Consider the following 18326-nt stretch of genomic DNA (forward strand, 5'->3'; position numbering starts at 1 on the left):
TGTTGCCACTATTACAGTTACACCACAGTCTAGTATATACAGTCGTGAAGCTCAATACGTAGTAAATATGCAAACATTAGATAGTTGCTCACCACTAGGATTGCTAATATCGCCTCATTACAGGCAATGCAAAATAGTACAGGCACAGTCTATTGTTTCTAGCACCCTCAAAACTCAAGCTTCGTGACTGTATATAGTAGACTGTGGTTACACCCCATGTAATACTAAGAGAACGAAACATAAGGAACTGGCACTCCTACCACCTCTCAGCATTATAGTCAGGCAAGCAGCACACCAGCTCTTAAAGATAATCTTCTTGCATAACTAGTGACTTATTTACTTGTATTTAATGAAATGAAGAAAATTTTACCTGAATTTCGGAGCAGTTGCTCAAAATGTCGTCCATTACATTCTAAACACAAGATGCAGCACTGTATAAAGTTCTGGAACACTCCATACATATAGTCAGGAAAACTGTATGTACTAATATCGTCTCACAACAATCTCGCACCTCAGTAAGAATGACAGCAACTTAGTTTAGAGATCAGCCCAGGACACAATGCGTGGGTTTTTCTTATCAGTTATTGCATCACATTCGTGCCTAGACAGCCATCTGAACTCTACTGAGAAATAAGTATGTTAAACATGGTTATATATACAGAACAACAACGTATCTACTGAAGAAAAAGTCGTGCAAGTTGTGTTCACTCAAATTTTGGCGGCACTCTTCAGAGACTATACAACCATCGAAACACTCCATTGTTAAATTATTTAATAAGTGGTGAAAAACAAGTTCCATTCTCAATAAGAAGAAATGGAACAATGGATAATACCCACGGCAGAGCAATGTCGATAGTCGACGTTACTCGCTGGCCACTAGTCACCGGGCCGTACCGAGCCATGTCAAACAGAAGACAATCTTAATGGTGGTAGTAAAATTCGCGACTATATTCTTAAATAAATCACTCTATTAGTCAAGTGCAAGATTTATGCAGTACAACGACGATGTTTTGAATGCACTAAAAGAAAATGCTTATGTAGTAAGATCTTAAAGTAGGTTATGACAACGAAATGAAGAGGAAAAAGGTGTGGTTCACAGAATATCATTTAAATAACGGAAAGTAAATTTCTGGTTAATGTTCACCAAAGCATTAAGTACATAATTATGACCACGTTGCAGTTTTATTTGTGGCCTAGACAAAATACCTTGACTTTTACGAAAAAAAAAAAAAAAAAAACTTTTAGGGGCCATGAAATTATTCACCGCTTTAATTATATTACCATCTATCAATATTACGAAACAAAAACTGTCATAAAGGCCATGACCAACTAGAAACATCGATACCGAAGAGATAAATCCATTTGGCCATGATGAAACAAAAGAAAATGCGAGAGAGATTTTAGTTCGAGATAAAATGGACACACAATTTTGATGACCATACTGTTAGTAATTGGAGATCACTTGTAAGATCTGTCTTAATCTTCTATATGTAGAAATGTCGTCCAAGCAAATTGGTAGTCCAGGGAAAAAATCATTGCAATAGATAATAGTAACAGTGGTGCTATCTCTCAGTAATGTTCAGAACGAAGGAGTTAGAGAGAAAAAGAAAAAAATTTCTCCTTCTAATGACACCACAGACCAAAATCATGTTCTTATGTTGGCAACATTGTGTATGTAGTTAAATTTGGTGGTAAACGTAACATCACGGTTCAAAGATACTGTGGTAATTCTCCAGTATAGTGGAAGAAATAATGTTACACATGCCTAATACATAATATTAGCAAGAATGAGGTCCAGCGAGTGGTCCAGGACTTCATCACTGCACCATGTGTATAGAACATAATGGAGGTCCCTTTGAACAACTTCTCTGAAATTTCTGTACACTTAAATAAATAACTCACTAGTTACACGTAAGATCACTTTCCACACTGCAGTGTCATGAGATGGTAGGTGTACTAGTTCCTTATGCTTGACTCTTCTTTGCTATTTTTATTAGTATAAGTAATGCCATTAACAGTTGAAAATAATCATTTTAAGGATTATTTTTGTTTGATAAACGTAAACATTGATTACTTTTATTCTATTAATTATTTTTGTTATAATTGGTGTGGCTTTTTTAACTTTTAGTTAGAAATTGATGTTTAAATTTTGTTGCTTTGCTTCTACTGTATTTGCCAGGTCTTCTAATCGATATTGCTGTCATGAAAAAAAATTCAACTTCTAATGAACTTAACCTAAATACTCATTATACTTAAAGTGCTAAAATGAAAGTTTATTTTCTTAAACTTCTCTGTCACTTTCACTGTTACCACTGGACCATACATATCTATCCTTTCACCTACAGAAGAATCAAGTAAGCTATTAGTACAAATACTTTTATGCAACAGAACAATGAAATGTCACTTGTAACTAGTTAAGTACGGATATGGAATAAAAAGACGGTGTACAGTCTTTGTGGAACACAGTTCTTCTGATTTATATTAGTCACAAACAAATTCACTTGTTAAATATCACTCCATACTCTTCCAAAATAGGCCACATTTCCTCAGTTGTCTTGATAATAATAGGTTGCTTTGTAAGATAACATTATGAAAACTATTACATAAGAATTAGTCTACGCTGACAAATAAGAAATTGCATACAGAAGACAATAACATGGAAAGTAAAAACAATATACCTAATGTTTTGATGATAAATAATCAGTTGATCAGGTACCTAAAGTTAGTGCGAGATCTACACCATCTCTATCTGCCAACAATATCTCGGTAGACCAAGTTCAACGTTGTTGAATAAAAGAGTACAATGCGGTTAACCTCAAAAAAAGAAAGATGACAAAATGATGGTGACAATGCAACTGATAGGCATAATGGCCCCAGTAATTAATTTACCTTCTCTCGAAACAAACCATCTTTTGGTATCACCATAAACGTAAAAAATATTTGTCCAAAAATGAATGAGTGGAAGAAATATCATGGCATAATTTTCTAAACTATTTTTGTGATCAAAATAAAACATCTAAATTAGTAATAAATCAGTGATATGCTTCCTGTTAACAATAAGGTTACAGAATATTATTCTGAATATAGCAAGTTTGGAGAAAGGATTCCAGAATATCATTTCAGTGCATGCCAGCTGAAAATGCTTCATAATGAACGAAAGCATTATCGAAATGAGAGAGAATTCTTTTAGTAAATGGCACTGATGAAACAATTCTGGTTTTGTATGACATTAAAAAGAAGTACTATTTTATTCGAAAAAAAAAAAAGTAAATTCGAAGTACTATTATACAGATGATTATTCATTACTTCGGAGCAAGCATTCTTGAAGATAATCCATACCGAGGTTCTCCAAAGGGCAGCTCTGAGCTTTACCATGCAGTCCTCAGTACTCCTGTTTTGTAGTTTAAAATAAGAAACAAAGTAACATTCTTTAAAAGTAAAATTTCAATTATAGAGTATTCAAATAATTGAACATTTTGGTTTTCTGTAAAAGAATTTACAGTTCTGCATCATTTAATAAGTTAAGAAACTCCAGTCAAAGATCAAGTTTCTAAAACCAAAATTACAACAGAATAGATAGATAATGCTGAATCATAAGGAAGTCACAAAATTCCAATGTTTTATTTTCGACAATGAAACATTCAAAATAAATTCGAAATTAATGGGTTTGTCTTCCATGTTCAATCATGTGGAAAGCATGGCTGTTCAGCAGTAAAAACTAAAATGCGTGTGTTGCGCATGCACAATGCTTAGGTTCGTGACACATTAACACAACAAGAAGAAATTTATAAAAGATATTTACCATATTTTCAGCAAGAATACGCAAAGAAGACTAAGGAATAATGTATTTTAATAATTCAGCAGCCAAGCGTGCAAATGCACAAAGGCCTAATGTTTTTGATATTCATGTGACTTTTTCTCCATCTAGGTAGAATATAACCGGCCTTATTAATATCAGTTTGCTCATTAAGGTCGCCATTTCCCTGTTGCGGAAATTGTCTCTGGGTTAAATTTGAATGGAGCCATGCTGTACTAATGATAAAACCAGATTACTTAAGTTCTACTGAATACAGGGTGTTTAAAAAATACAGGGCATAATTTCAGGTATGTATTTCCCACATGTAGACAATCAAAATAGTTCATTACAACATGTGTCCGGAAATGCTTCATTTCCGAGTTATGGCCTTCACAACATTGAAATTCACCGGAACGTTTTTCTTTCTGCAGGTCGTTGTCATTACAGAAGATGTTCAAAATGTCCACCTCCTGTTTGAATACAGACCTCATATCGATGTCTCATTGACCTGCGAACACGATCCCAAACTCCAGGAGTATTGCGTATGTCCTCAGAACATGCCACAATTCGATTCCGAAGGGATTCCAAATCAGGCACCGGAGACGAATAAACCAATGATTTTAAATGGCCCCACAAGTAGAAATCGAGAGGGTTCAGATCAGGTGAGCATGGAGGCCAAGCAATTGGGCCACCTCTACCTATCCATCGATCAGGAAACCTTCGATCCAAGTACCGGTGAGCCGTACGACTGAAGTGTGCAGGAGCGCCATCATGCAAGAAGTGAATGTGTTGACGATTGATCAGTGGAGTGTCTTCTAAAACATGAGGTATGGTGTTTTCCAGGAAGTTTGTGTACGCCTGCCCCGTAAGTCTGTTTACAAGTACATGGGGTCCAACTAATCGATCACCAATGATACCGGCCCACATGTTGAGGGAGAACCGCACCTGGTGATGAGATGGAACAGTTGCACGTGGGTTTTCATACGCCCATACATGCTGATTGTGGAAATTTGTTATGCCATCTCGTGTGAACTGTGCTTCATCTGTAAATAATACTAAGGCAGGAAAGTTCGGATTTACACCACACTGCTGCAAGAACCAATGACAGAACCTAACTCTTGCAGGGTAATCTGCTGGTGACAGGGCCTGTACACGTTGCAAATGATAAAGATACAACTGATACTCTTTCAACAGTCTCCAGACAGTCGTATGAGGAACAATGACTTGCAACGCTACCCTTCGTGTGCTGATAGAAGGAGTCATGTTCACAGCCTCCAGAATCTCCTCCTGTACTTCTGAAGTTGTAGATCTTGGTTGTCCCCTTCCCAAACCAGGAGAGTTAAATTTTCCATACTCGCACAGACGCTAATGGAGACGTACAAATGTCTTCCGATCTGGACATTGTCGCTGTGGGTACCTCTCCTGGTACAAACGACGAGCCAGTGCAGCATTGCCGTCCGCCTTACTGTACATGAAGTGTATCTCTGCCAGCTCTTGATTTGAATACATGTCGCACAGTCTAACGCCTACACAACACTGAATGTAACCTTCACCTCAGAATGAACTGTCAGAGTGCCCTCTTAATGTCTCCTTTGACAGCAACGACCTGCAGAAAGAAAAACGTTCCGGTGAATTTCAATGTTGTGAAGGCCATAACTAGGAAATAAAGCATTTCCGGACACATGTTGTAATGAACTATTTTGATTGACTACATGTGGGAAATACATACCTGAAATTATGCCCCGTATTTTTTAAACATCCTGTATAATGATCGATAAAGTGTAGCATCAAAATACTTTTACTATATATTTCATATAACGAAATGATGTTTATCAGATGTAATCTGATGAATGTTGGTGAAACCAGCTCTATGTAAATTAGCATATTAATTATGACCACATTTTAACTGTTAGTCGAAATGTTAGTTGAGGTAAGCATGTAATAAACATTATAATTATTAACTGCACGGGATATAAGGAATATTATGTTTAGAATTCTGCTCACAGTCAGTGTTCTTGGTGTTTGAGGTTTACATTTCTTTTTTCTTCTTGGTGGTGCAACAGGAACTGGAACACTTGACTCCATTCCTCCATCAAAGCTTATCCCATTAATGTTGTTCACATTCTTTGTACTTGCTATGACATCAGGTTCTTGTAAGGGAACAGTCATTTGTGATGAATGAGGCTGTTCATTCTGATCATCTCGGACTAGTTGACAAACTTTAGATGTCTCTTCTCTTTCATTATTACCACATTTCTGAGCTGGTGTAACTGCAGAGTCAGTGGAAAGATTATGTGAACTCTGTGATGTTAAAGATGATGTTTCTGGTAATGAATCATCATCCTTCCCAACTGATGCAGTTGGTAACACAGATGGAGGTAATGTTTGGCTATCACGACTGATAGTTCCCACTGGAAATGTAAAACAAAACAAAGATTTAAAAATAAAGCAGTACTATAATAATGATACACATTAATCAATGTTTGGTCCCAGCACTGTTGGGGTAATAAATGTGACTCAGGGTCCAAGGTTATACTTAGGTGTGTGTTTGAATTTCAGTTGGACCTGATTGGGCTTCTTTCCAAGGATTTCCCCAATTACAAAGGCAAATGTTAGGTAATTCCATGATTCATCTCACCAAATACCTTTCACTTTCATCATTCTAAATGATACTAAATAGCCTCAGAATTGATGCATTGTTGTTAAATAAAGGATTAAGATAAAAAAGTAATGTTAACTGATTTTGTATCTCACAATTTAATGGAAAATACATTCAATGAAGTTCAAAATATAACTCTAAAGTCAACTTGAAGCACGAAACACTACTTTTGTCCTTGATATTATCCTTAAAAACAAGTTCCGCTGTCACTCAATATCAGCTCTGCAAATTTTATTGCTGCTATTTCAGAAGTAAACAAATATCCTTGTTAAAAGATGAAAACCATAACGCCACAGCACAGTGGATAACAGATCAATGTAACACACATGCTAATGAGATTGCTAAAATAACTAAAATGCTTTGAAATTACTGCCTGTTCTAAAGAAATTCCATATATTAGTTATATTACCAACAAAATAAATTCTTCACTTGTGAATACAGACATGGTAGGAGAACATTATATTAAGCTCAAGGAAAAAAAAAATCTCTATCTCTCTCTCGCTATCTCTTTACCTCTCTCTCTCTCTCTCTCTCTCTCTCTATATATATATATATATATATATATATATATATATATATATATATATATATATATATATATATATATATATATATATATATCTCCCTCTGTCTCTATCTCTCTCTCTCACACGCACGCACACACAGCCACAGAGATATAAAATGGTTGGATGTGTTTTTTTAACTGAGCACCAAATGGTAGTTGTCAGCATAAATTGAACATGCATATAAAGCACAATCTATATCTATACTAATAATAAAACTGTAACCTAAATTTTTCTGGTAATTTTCGCTTTTACAAAAATAATTGGTGTTAGCATGCATAATGAACTGTCCTGAAACCGAAAATCTCATTTTTGAAATTTTTGTTTGTATGTCTGTATGTTTGTTACCTTTTCACGCAATAATGGCTGAATCAATTTCTATGAAAATTGGTATATAAATTAAGTTGGGTCTCACTCAAAATTTAGACTACATGGCATTCAAAATACTTTCTTTAAAGGGGGGGGGGGGGTTATAAGGGAATCTGAATTAAATAAATCGAAATATTTCGCTTATTATCGATTTTTTAGGAGAATGTTATATAACAAAATTAGATTTGAAAAAGGTTTCCGACAAGTTTTATTCAATGCAAAATTTTTGATAGGACTAATATTTAATAAGATTTATCAAATGCAGTTGCCATCATTCTGCAAACCATCCAACTTAAGTTATCGCGCATAACAAAATTGGTGTTCTGAAGTACATCACAACAATTTGGTGTCAGAGAAGCAACACGACACAACATTATTATTATTATTATTATTATTATTATTATTATTATTATTACTATCATCATCATCATAAACAATGAAAAAAGAATCAAGAAGAGGACCAACCAAGGATTCACTTTATCATTCCATAATGCTGACAGCTGAAGAAACTAGTGTGTGAAAGTCTATTGTATTTCACCACTTTGTGAATAATATCAGGTGAACATGATGTTCACAGCATGATAATACATCCTTACTATTGCTTAACAGCTAAAAGAAAGAAAAACACGTTCTCTCTCTCATTCCCCTTCACTCTCTCCCTCCTCCCTAACCCTCATATTAACATATTAATAATATAATATATCACCTGTATTATCCATTGAACCACTAAGTATTCTACCCACTCGACCAAGTGACGTCATACTCTGCAAACTCAAGGCATCATGTTCAATAATACGGAATGGATGGGAGGTTTTGCTTGAGATAGCAAAGACTCCTTCAACAGATGAAGTCTGACTGTCAGGAGGTGAGGCATTATTAAGCCCAGTATCTTCATCATCTGTTTGCATTCTCTGACGAAGTTCCTGAAATCGACGTCGACCCTGATGGCTTCCTGCAATCTTTTTTTCCAGATCCTGGAAAAGAAATAATGCTAGTGATAATGAAAGGCACACACAGCTAATAAAGTGTCTTGTAACTACTATTTCTGTACTGCTCGGGAAAAGTGGCACAAGTCAAAAATGTTAATTTTACAGGAGAAGGAAAAAAACTGTCTTCACACTGGTTTATGTCGATTTGATTTTCTTCTGTATGAATTATTGTAATGGGAGAAATACTTACGTCTCTTTTCCCAAGTGAGCAGATGTTCCATAAGTTATCAATAAATTAATAAAAAATGTTTGTGGAAATTGACTTATGCCACTTTTCCCAAGCATTGCAGATTTATTCCTGTCTTATAAAGGCTCTTTCTAAATACCACTTTGGGTAAAATATAGAAATCAAATAACAACTTGGACCATTATTGCACACACTCAATTACAGTTGCACACAGCAGATATCTCTTATACAAAAAATTAGGTTAGGTTGGCTAAGCTTAGTCCCTAATTCAGAAACAAGGTTACAAGATTTGGTGAGGCGATAGTTATCCATTGTAAAAATGATTATGTTACCTTGGCTTAACTTAGCCCGAGACGAATGACAGGATTAGGTTAGAGGGTTTGGTTAGAGCAGCGTTTCTCGAACTTTTCTGAAGTGGGGACCACTTTTTTAAGTCAGAACAGTTCTGCGGACCACCTTATTCTTGTTCCCTTCGAAAGCAAATTTATCATTTTTGTAGTATATCTTAATATCAATATACTTATATTTTGAAATAGAATTAATTAATTAAAATTAATTAAATGAAATTAATTTTATATTAGTATTAACTAATTAAGCTAATGTTAATAGAAGAAAATTCATTTTTGTTTCTTTGATATTTGGATAATCTTTAACTTAAAAATAAATGTTGGTACTCACATTAATGAGATGGATGAGCCTGCCGATTCTTGCACATTTGTTCTATATTTGGATGTATGCTGGTAAGCTTAAGTCGGAGATTGTCACATACATCAAGTCGATTTCGGTAGCCTACTTTATTTTTATTAGAATTAGTGATGAAAACCCTTTCTCACACAGATACGTAGAAACAAACTGAATTATAATCTCTAAAGCACCATTGTACAGTTCACTATATTCTCTTTTCACTTGTGATGCTGTCCTGAAATTAATCATACCTTCCGCTTGGAATTTCATTTTAAGTCCGGTCTCATTCAAGAGTTCAATTAACTATTCTTTTTCACTCAATGAAAGTTTGTTAGTTTCAATATCTCAATGAAAGTGATCACAAACCCATGAAAATTCATCATATTTACTTGGAAAATAAGTTCATTAATATTATATTTTGTGTACGACACACAGTACATGACCATTTCAATGTGCAGACTGGGTGTCGGCAAAACTATTAAGAAATTCATAAATACATGAAAAGGTTCGGTCCTCTGTTATGAATTTGGTGGTCCCTGGCTGGGTTACAGGGGTGGCGACAGATGTGCAGGAAAAAGATGGCGAGAAACACCACGTTCATAGTGCTTTAAATCCCTCTTTTGTTGTTGAGAGTAGAGTGGGAAGTCGGTAGACGGATAGGGTAATAAATTTCATAAATATCAGTACTGAGAGAAAAAGTGAAAGACGATTGCCATGTGTCATTTCCAAACTCTGAGCTTTTTGGCTATAGAGTGATATGCAATTCATTTGAATTTTATTTTTTCTTCTGCCTTTTTTGAAGGACCACAAGGGCAGACCTCGAGAACCACAGGTGGTCCGCGGACCATAGTTTGAGAAATGCTGGGTTAGAGGATAGCTAACTTTTGGAGGAAAGATTAGGTTAGCTTAGCTAACGATACTTGGGGATGGAGTGGAATAGGTGGTTCATTAGATGTCTGAGGATGAATACAGTAGCAACATCCTTAAGGGATGTCACGAACTTATGACTATTGTATACACTGTCGAACTGGATGAAATAAACCAAGTACCCTTTCTGATACTTTGTCATTTCATATGACGACTACGAACATCTCCAACACGACAGTAGTCGGCCTGGGTAGCATACTTGGAATAGCGCTGGCCTTCTGTACTCAAGGTTGCGGATTCGATTCAGCCCACATAGATGGCATTTAAGTGTGTTTAAATGCGACAGGCTCATGTCAGTAGATTTAGTGGCATGTAAAAAAAACTCCTGCAGGATAAAATTCCGACACACTGGCGATGCTGATATAACCTCTCCAGTTGCGAGCGTTGTTAAATAAACCATAGAGAATAAAAAAAAAAAAAAGACGACAGTACCACGTATACCCATTGCTTACATCAGGGCTGGGCACATTACGTGATTCTGAGAAATGAGCGCTGTGTGCTTTAAAGACCGGGTCTCGAAAGCGGTGTGACGTATGCATACTGTACATCATTCAGTGTCGGTGCAGTGGTGACTCTGCAGAATAAAGGTGAACTTTGAAGACGGAGCTTTCGCTCATACACTAAAGCGTCCCGCTACTCCCAATGCTTTTAATGTATCATGGGAGGAGGAGTTCTTTTTGGTAGAGAGAAGTGGATTAGCAAAGTGTTTAATTTGGCATAAAACACTCCAACTGATTAAGAGGTTCAATATCCAACGACATTATTCTTTACAACATGCTACTGAATATGACAAATATGTTGGTAATGAACGCTTTAAATTAATACAACTTAAAGAAAATGTTTCTCAGGTACATTATATTAGAGTATCTATTCGATATTTGCATTGCATTATAAGTTATTATACACTTAGTAATATATAATTTTAAATTATACAAGTATTATGATATATAATATTATATATCATGAACTGTAATATACTACACTATGATATATCATAATATTTGTATAATTTAAAATTATATATTACTAAGTGTACTATAATAACTTATAATGCAATATAAATATCGAATAGATTCTCTAATATAATGTACCTGAGAAACTTTTTCTTTAAGTTGTATTAATTTATGGTCATATCATAATTATCATATCATATATCATATCATGTCATATCATATCATATCATATATTGCATCGCATCATATTATATTATACTATATTATATTATATTATATATTAACAGGATGACAATAATACACTTAGTGAATCGGCTATGAGAATTAGCTACAAAATTTGCCACGAAATTGCAAAGGAATTGAAAACATTCAACGAAAGTGAATTCATCAAGCGATGTTTAATTATATTGGCAGATGAACTCTGTCCACAGCAAGTAGGGGAAGTGGAAGCCATATGCCTGTCTCGTAGAACCGTGGTGAGGAGGTTGCAGTATGTGCGTATGGTTTATGTAAATAAGCCTAATGATTTGTGTGTGTGCATAGAGCGAAGTTTATTCCATTAAATTAATAAGAGTGTTATAAAGTCTGTACTGTACAATGGATTGATGTAATATCCTTATAACTTATTATGTACTGACAGACTGACTGACTAGAACAACCGTGGCTCTTGTTACATTAATGCAGGGAAGGTAGCTGTAATGCGAGTCCGCCACTGCGTGAGCGTTCTGCTCTGGCTTGGAATTGAAGTGCCTTGCGGAGCGAGAGCAGCTCTGGCCGACTAGACTGAGCCGCTCTCATGCCTGGCCCTGGCTTACATCGACCTACGAAATAATTTCGTGAAAATGAAAACACTGGGTAATTTTGCGAGAAGATCCGTCTTGCAACCACTCAGTGTAATTACATTTCTAGCATCTTGACACAACACTACTAATCCTGATATACACCAATAAGATCTGTTCTGTCTCTGTTATAGCTGCTGCAACTGGCAGTCCTTGTAAGTACTCTAGATACATGTAGTGTATTGGATGCTGGCTGTCTTGGTCATAACTGATATTTTCCTTCTCTATTAATTTCACTATTTTTAACAAATAACCACCTGACATATCATTCTATCAATTTTCGGATTCATAGGATCTCAACCCAAACGAACCAAAATTTCAATCAATATCAATTTAGAACAGGTTTCAAATTTTAATTACCTAGGGTGTAATGTTACATATGACCAACCAAGCGATCAAGAAACTATCCAGATTTCTACAGCTCCTGGGAACAATGAAACGAACTCTAATGAAAAGAGTCTGGAAGGAAACAATACTGAAATTTTATAAGACAATGGCAATACCATTGTTAACATATGGAGCCGAAAATTGGGTACTGACCAAGCAACAACGTAGAAGAATAGAGGTGGCAGAGATGAGATTATTAAGCCATCTTGCTGGTTACAGATTGAAAGATCAGAAAAGAAACAGTGAAATTCGTGAAGAGTTACAAATACAAAGTCTTCTTGACTTCATAGGCTTTTCTAGACAGCAGTGGTACCAACATCTGATGAGAATGGACATAAACCGCACTCCTCTACAGATGTTCCTGTATCAACCAGTTGGTAGAAGGGATCTTGGCAGGCCCAGAAAGAGATGGAAAGAACAGTTCTGATTTCCTGGAAATGGAACAGGCCTAAGGGCCTAAACCATGATGTATTTGATGATGATGATGATGATGATGACGACATATCATTCTAACCTCTTACATCGACTGTGATGTAATATAAGGTAGGTGCCAGGAAAGAATTGATTGTAATTTTCTTCAACCGCTTCTATGACTCTGTGATTAAAAGCATTATTATGTTGGATAGTATTGGTTCGAATCCTATCTGCTCCAGTGCAAAGTACATGTACAATGTAATATATAAACTGTGATAGATGTAAGGTTGATTGACTGTGTGGGATAACTCATATGCATGGAGACTTGGTGTTACGTTACCCAATAACACTTCATAACTGCCTTATGTCACCAGAGGTCATTAATTGTTATTGGACAAGATAATGCCATGCCTCTACACAGGTGAGTTCGCCAATGCAGTGTAAAACACAACCTTACATAATTCCCAGTATAATAAGATCGTTTGTGATACAGAATGTAACAGTTGGCTGAGATAAATGAAGACAGAAAACAGTAAAGAGAAAGAAGAAAGAGACTTGGAGAGTGGAGAGAAGAAAGAAAGGAATAGGGGTGGAGGGAAGAGATGAGGGATGACTCTCATAAAAAATCATTTTTCAACCAAGTTTCATTTTTTGTAAGCTCTGCAATATATTGTGCGCCATGTTGAAAGACCTGGCCGCGTCAGGAGTCGAATGCGCATCCGGCAGAAGGGAGGGCGCGCGGGAAGGCAGGCGGCAGAGAGAGGAGGGCGAGCTTCAGTGGGCACTGGGGCATGGCGTGGGGAAAGGAAACGTGGGCTTTGGCAAGCGTTTGCGCCATGGTGGAGAGAGAGGGAAGGAAAATCGACTGCGGCAGAAGTGGAGAAACGTTCCGAAAACGATTTTTGTGGAAACAGTTTGTTCTCGAAGATCGAAGGTACGAGTTCGTGTGACTTAACAGATAAAAGGAAGCCAGCTTTCGGGTCTGAAGACAGTTTTGTGAACCAGTCATGAACGAGCAAGGAAGCCAGTCTTCGGGACCAGAGTTCAATGCGGAATAGCCGCAAAGCTAGTTTTAGTTTGGACAGCAAGTTCAGTTGGTGAATCAGCAGTGCCCAGGCGGAGGCAACGCGTCCAGGAGTCTTGGGATCGATATGCAGTAACTGTGGCAGCGTCCAGGCAGAAGCAACGCGTCCGGGAGTCTTTGGTTCAATATACTGTGAACTTGAGTGAATGAGCTAGAAGAACTAGCCAAGGTAAACGAACTGTGAACTGAGAACTGACAGTTTTGTTTTGTAAATAGTGCTTTGTGAACATTAGTTGAGATTAGGAGTACATTGTTGTTCTCAATAATCCAAATGAATTGTCATTGTCGTCTGTGGAGTGCAATAACGAATACTGTGTGGAGTGGAATACCCATTGTTGACAGGTGTATGGTTATTGTTGTGAATAAAAGTTACATTGGTGGAGGTGAATTAAAGAAAATAAAAGCACAATATGTTTCTGGTTTTGCACGACAACTCAAGATGCATTATATAGATTCCAAACTTTTACCACTACATTAGTCCAAATGAAGATGTGACAATATACTTAAATCAGTAACTATAATATTTCGACAAACTTTACAACTAGCATTCCCAATAAGGCAATGAAATTCTAAATATAATTTAAAAAACAAATGGTATAAGAATTAATATCAAACTCATATACTCTACAAATCTAACAAATGATAATCTGAACCTTTAAGTTTGTAATCTACATTAGTAATTCAAAGAAGAAACCGTATCTACTTCTCAAGAAATTGTATTGTTGTCAGATATCTGTGTACAATGTCAATAAATGAAAAACGGTAATTTCCAAGGAAAGATGCTCTCCCTTTCTCACCAAACATAATTTAAATTAAACGAAACAATGTCAGATTAATTAAGTTTGGTGAGAAAGGCAGAGCGATCTATACTTGGAAAATAGTCCTTCCAACTGCCAGATCCTCCCCCCCCCAAAAAAAATAATTTTTTTAAATAACACCTGGAATAGAGCTCTGTATTCATTAAGAATGATCAACTGAGAGTCATGATAATATGCGCGATCGGTTGCTTGTTCCACAGGTTGGCAGCAGCGTGTCCTGACTCCAATGAAAGCAAAATATCCAACCAAAGCATCACAGACAACCAGTCATACGAAGGGTATCATAGACTGAAAACTGTCTTCAATTGATGTGTTTACAGTAAGCGCTATGGAAATTATTAAACACCTGTTAACCTAGAAGGTGTACAAGCTATTAGATTGAATAAAAAATTACAATAAAATATTTAAATAATAAAATAATAAATCAATAAAAATAAAATAAAATTTTAACAAACTATGTTGTCTATGAGAATATACTCTAAATATAAAGTATAGGTAAGCAACACTAAAAAAAGATAAAAAAAAAACATGCTAGTCTTTATCCTCTAGTTGAACGGAACAGTTAACTTATCACATTTTGTAACAGTGTTGGTGGTAGAAGGCACAAGACAAAAATAAATACAATAAAGAAACCAATGAGGAAATTAATAAAGAAACCAACGAGGAAATTCTAGATGAGAGTGAACAAAAATTATTAATTTTAAAACCAAATGGCAATTTTTCCATTGATTCTTTTAATGTTGGAATAACTTCAGCACGAATTTTGTTTGCTCCATCTTGACATTTCGTGATATGGTCGTTAAATGTGGAATAATAGAATCTGCATACATGTTACCGTAAGTAGCACCGAAGTCAATCATAGTCTGCTATTAAGCATCTCTTAATATGCATTACTCTAAAAATGTTAAGCAAAGTGAACATGTAGATTTGGTTTATTTTCATTAAATACTGTGACTGAAATAGATTATGTCTGCTTTTGAAGAAATTTGACGTGCATCACAAAATCTCTGTTCTTTTTATGCAATCACATATTTACTAAGTTACATTAAACATTTTCGTTACTAATATAATGAGTTTAACAAGATGGATGCTGAATAACTCTTAAAGAATTGTGTTATTCAAAAATGTTTTCTTGTTTAAATGTTCAAATACTTCCTAATTCTCGTGCTACCTGAAATAAAAACAAAATGGTAACCTTCTTAAGCAGGCTGTTTTGGGTATCAGGCATTAAAAGGTGATGTAACTGCAGTGCAAGAACCTTGAGCTCTTGCGAGTGACCAAATAAATGTTTCAACCGACTAGTTATAAATTCTCAACTGTATGCGCTCGGGCATATCATTTCCCGGCTGCCTTCTTCACAACCGAGAACTGATCAGCAAGTTCAGTCAGCTGTTTTCAAGAGAATGCAGAGGTCTAATCTGGAAAGAAGACATGCTTATCTTTCAGTATAAAACATATGAAGAGAGACACGACTTAGTCAAGTTAAGGGAATGGTAGGTACATATGGGCAAATCATAAAACAGTGAATGCTAAGCTCCACCCACGACCCCTTTCCACTTTTACCCTACAAGCTCACCACACACTCTAGCAGGAAAGAGTGGAAATAGGGGTTTAGGATGGGGTGACATCTAGTGGAGGAAAGTGGAACAAAAAGAGTGAATGTGGCAACTATGAAGCAAAATAGGAACTTCGTCCTGTTTCCCTCTGTCTCTTCTCTCTGCTTCATGTCTTTATTTTTTTTTTTTTATGACTTTGCGGAGGGCAGTATTCGATCCGTCGATCTTCCTAACGAAATGCACGCATGCTTTTTGGTCACGCTTTAGACCTCTCGGCTACCGAGACGAGTTGGTGGTAGAAGGGAAAATGAATCTATTTATGTTCAAGGAAACTGCCATAACGTATTGCAGAAATGCAATGTATGTCGGATAAGTCTTGTTGTCTAATGCACATTAATTTGGTTGTATTGTGTTGTGATGTGTTGTAAAATATGAAATACGTGCGAGGTGGAAGGCAGTGATCCGCCGAAGTGGGGAAGATAGTAGGGAGAGAGAGAGAGAGAGAGAGAGAGAGAGAGAGAGCAGGCGAGCGAGGTGCCGAGCCGCAAGGGTGGGGATAACTTCCCCTACTGGCGTTCCCTGTTTTACAATTTATCCGTACATATATACAGTAATATAGTAAATGAATTCTCTAAATTATTGGGTACTGGTATTAATATTTAACAGAGCCCTTAATGAAAATAGGATTACATACGGAAACCTAATATAGGCTACTATCTGATAATAACCATGCACTGCAAAGGACTCAGGCAGATATCTTGAAAAAAATATATAAAAAAAACTATGATGTACTTTAGTAAACTAGAAAAAAATAACACAAGATACATATTGGTTACAGGAAACCACCACCACCACCATTGAGCATTTCTCAAGAAGTGCCTCGTCACATGAAGTTCCCGAATCAAACCACAATGTACCAATACAAAAAAAAAAATCTTAACTTAAAAAGCAGACCAATGGTTTATATCAAAGGCAAGCCATCAGTGCTGAAGTTGAGTGCAGAAGAGCAAAATATGGAATAAGTGGAAGAATAAGAAGTGTGTATTAAAGCTAGTAATGCAAGAAGGAAAATTTTCTGCCTCACCAAATTATTGCGGCTTTGCTCCCTTCCTTACAGCCTCAAGAGATGCACATGTATTGATCATTCAATATTCTCATTAGTCATCAGCTTAGGCAAGTGGCATACTGCATCACATGTTCCATCTCAGACAGAACAGTTTTGTCTCGGATCATCTGATGCAAGTGTTTACACATATTGCAGCATACTGCATTAGACATTCGTCCCAGTCAATCATGGACCATTCTGATCTTGAATGAAATGGTGATGTCATTCACTGACAGAGGCCATTGAACATTTCATTCTGCCAATACTTGTCTGCTCACTCCCTTACCTGATTTGCTCTATGTCCAGTGTGGGCTATATTCAGCGGTAAAATAATTTTTACATTGTATTTGCTAGTATTTTCCATGTGAATTTAAAATGACTGTAGATGCGAAGACACTTGTTGTTTGTGTGTATGCAAGGCTCCCACATTTTAAACATACAATGAAATCAATCTTCTTAATGTATCCAGCTATTTGCTGACAACATATGGGCTATTCCATCTCAAATCGACCGAAATATAGTGAAAATTGATCTTGCAATTTTTAAATACAATGAAACTTTTTCTGTCCGTAGACAACTGTGATATAATGCTTTGCGCAAAGTTTGAGGCATCAGAACTTAATAGTGTTTAAATTAATGATATTTAAATTTATCGTATTTTCATAAAATTAGCAACTTCAAACTGTTGTGGCTCCGAAACCCTTTCACCCAATGATCAAAATCATGGTTTATTTTGATGCTGAGAAGTTAAAGTTTATATTGACATATAAACAAATTTTCTTACTTTTTATGGAAATGGAGAAATTTAGATTTTTCTTCATTAAGACGCCTTGGACCACGAAAAAATATTTTGAAATATATGGTTAGATTCCGCATTGAAAGTACAAATAAACACATATTTTTTACTGGTGGTTCGTTGATAAGAAAGTATTGAAAATATCAAATAAAGAAAATAAATAGTACGCATGAACTAACCGGCTGACTGTGAGGCGGGAG

General features: G+C 36.0%; 1 protein-coding gene across 2 annotated transcripts in view; it reads right to left on the reverse strand.

The window, feature by feature from the left end:
- The window catches only part of LOC138691175 (WD repeat-containing protein 44), a 76734-nt gene that overhangs the window by 45691 nt on the left and 12717 nt on the right, over positions 1-18326 (reverse strand). For both annotated transcript variants that reach the window (XM_069812947.1, XM_069812946.1), the window contains exons 3-4: positions 8094-8361; positions 5801-6207 (exon numbers count right to left, since the gene is read on the reverse strand). In XM_069812947.1, coding sequence (XP_069669048.1) covers positions 5801-6207; positions 8094-8361 — 675 coding nt within the window. The remainder of the gene's footprint in view (positions 1-5800; positions 6208-8093; positions 8362-18326) is intronic.

The sequence above is a fragment of the Periplaneta americana genome, chromosome 16, assembly GCF_040183065.1.
Source record: "Periplaneta americana isolate PAMFEO1 chromosome 16, P.americana_PAMFEO1_priV1, whole genome shotgun sequence".
Taxonomy (NCBI): Eukaryota; Metazoa; Arthropoda; class Insecta; order Blattodea; family Blattidae; genus Periplaneta; species Periplaneta americana.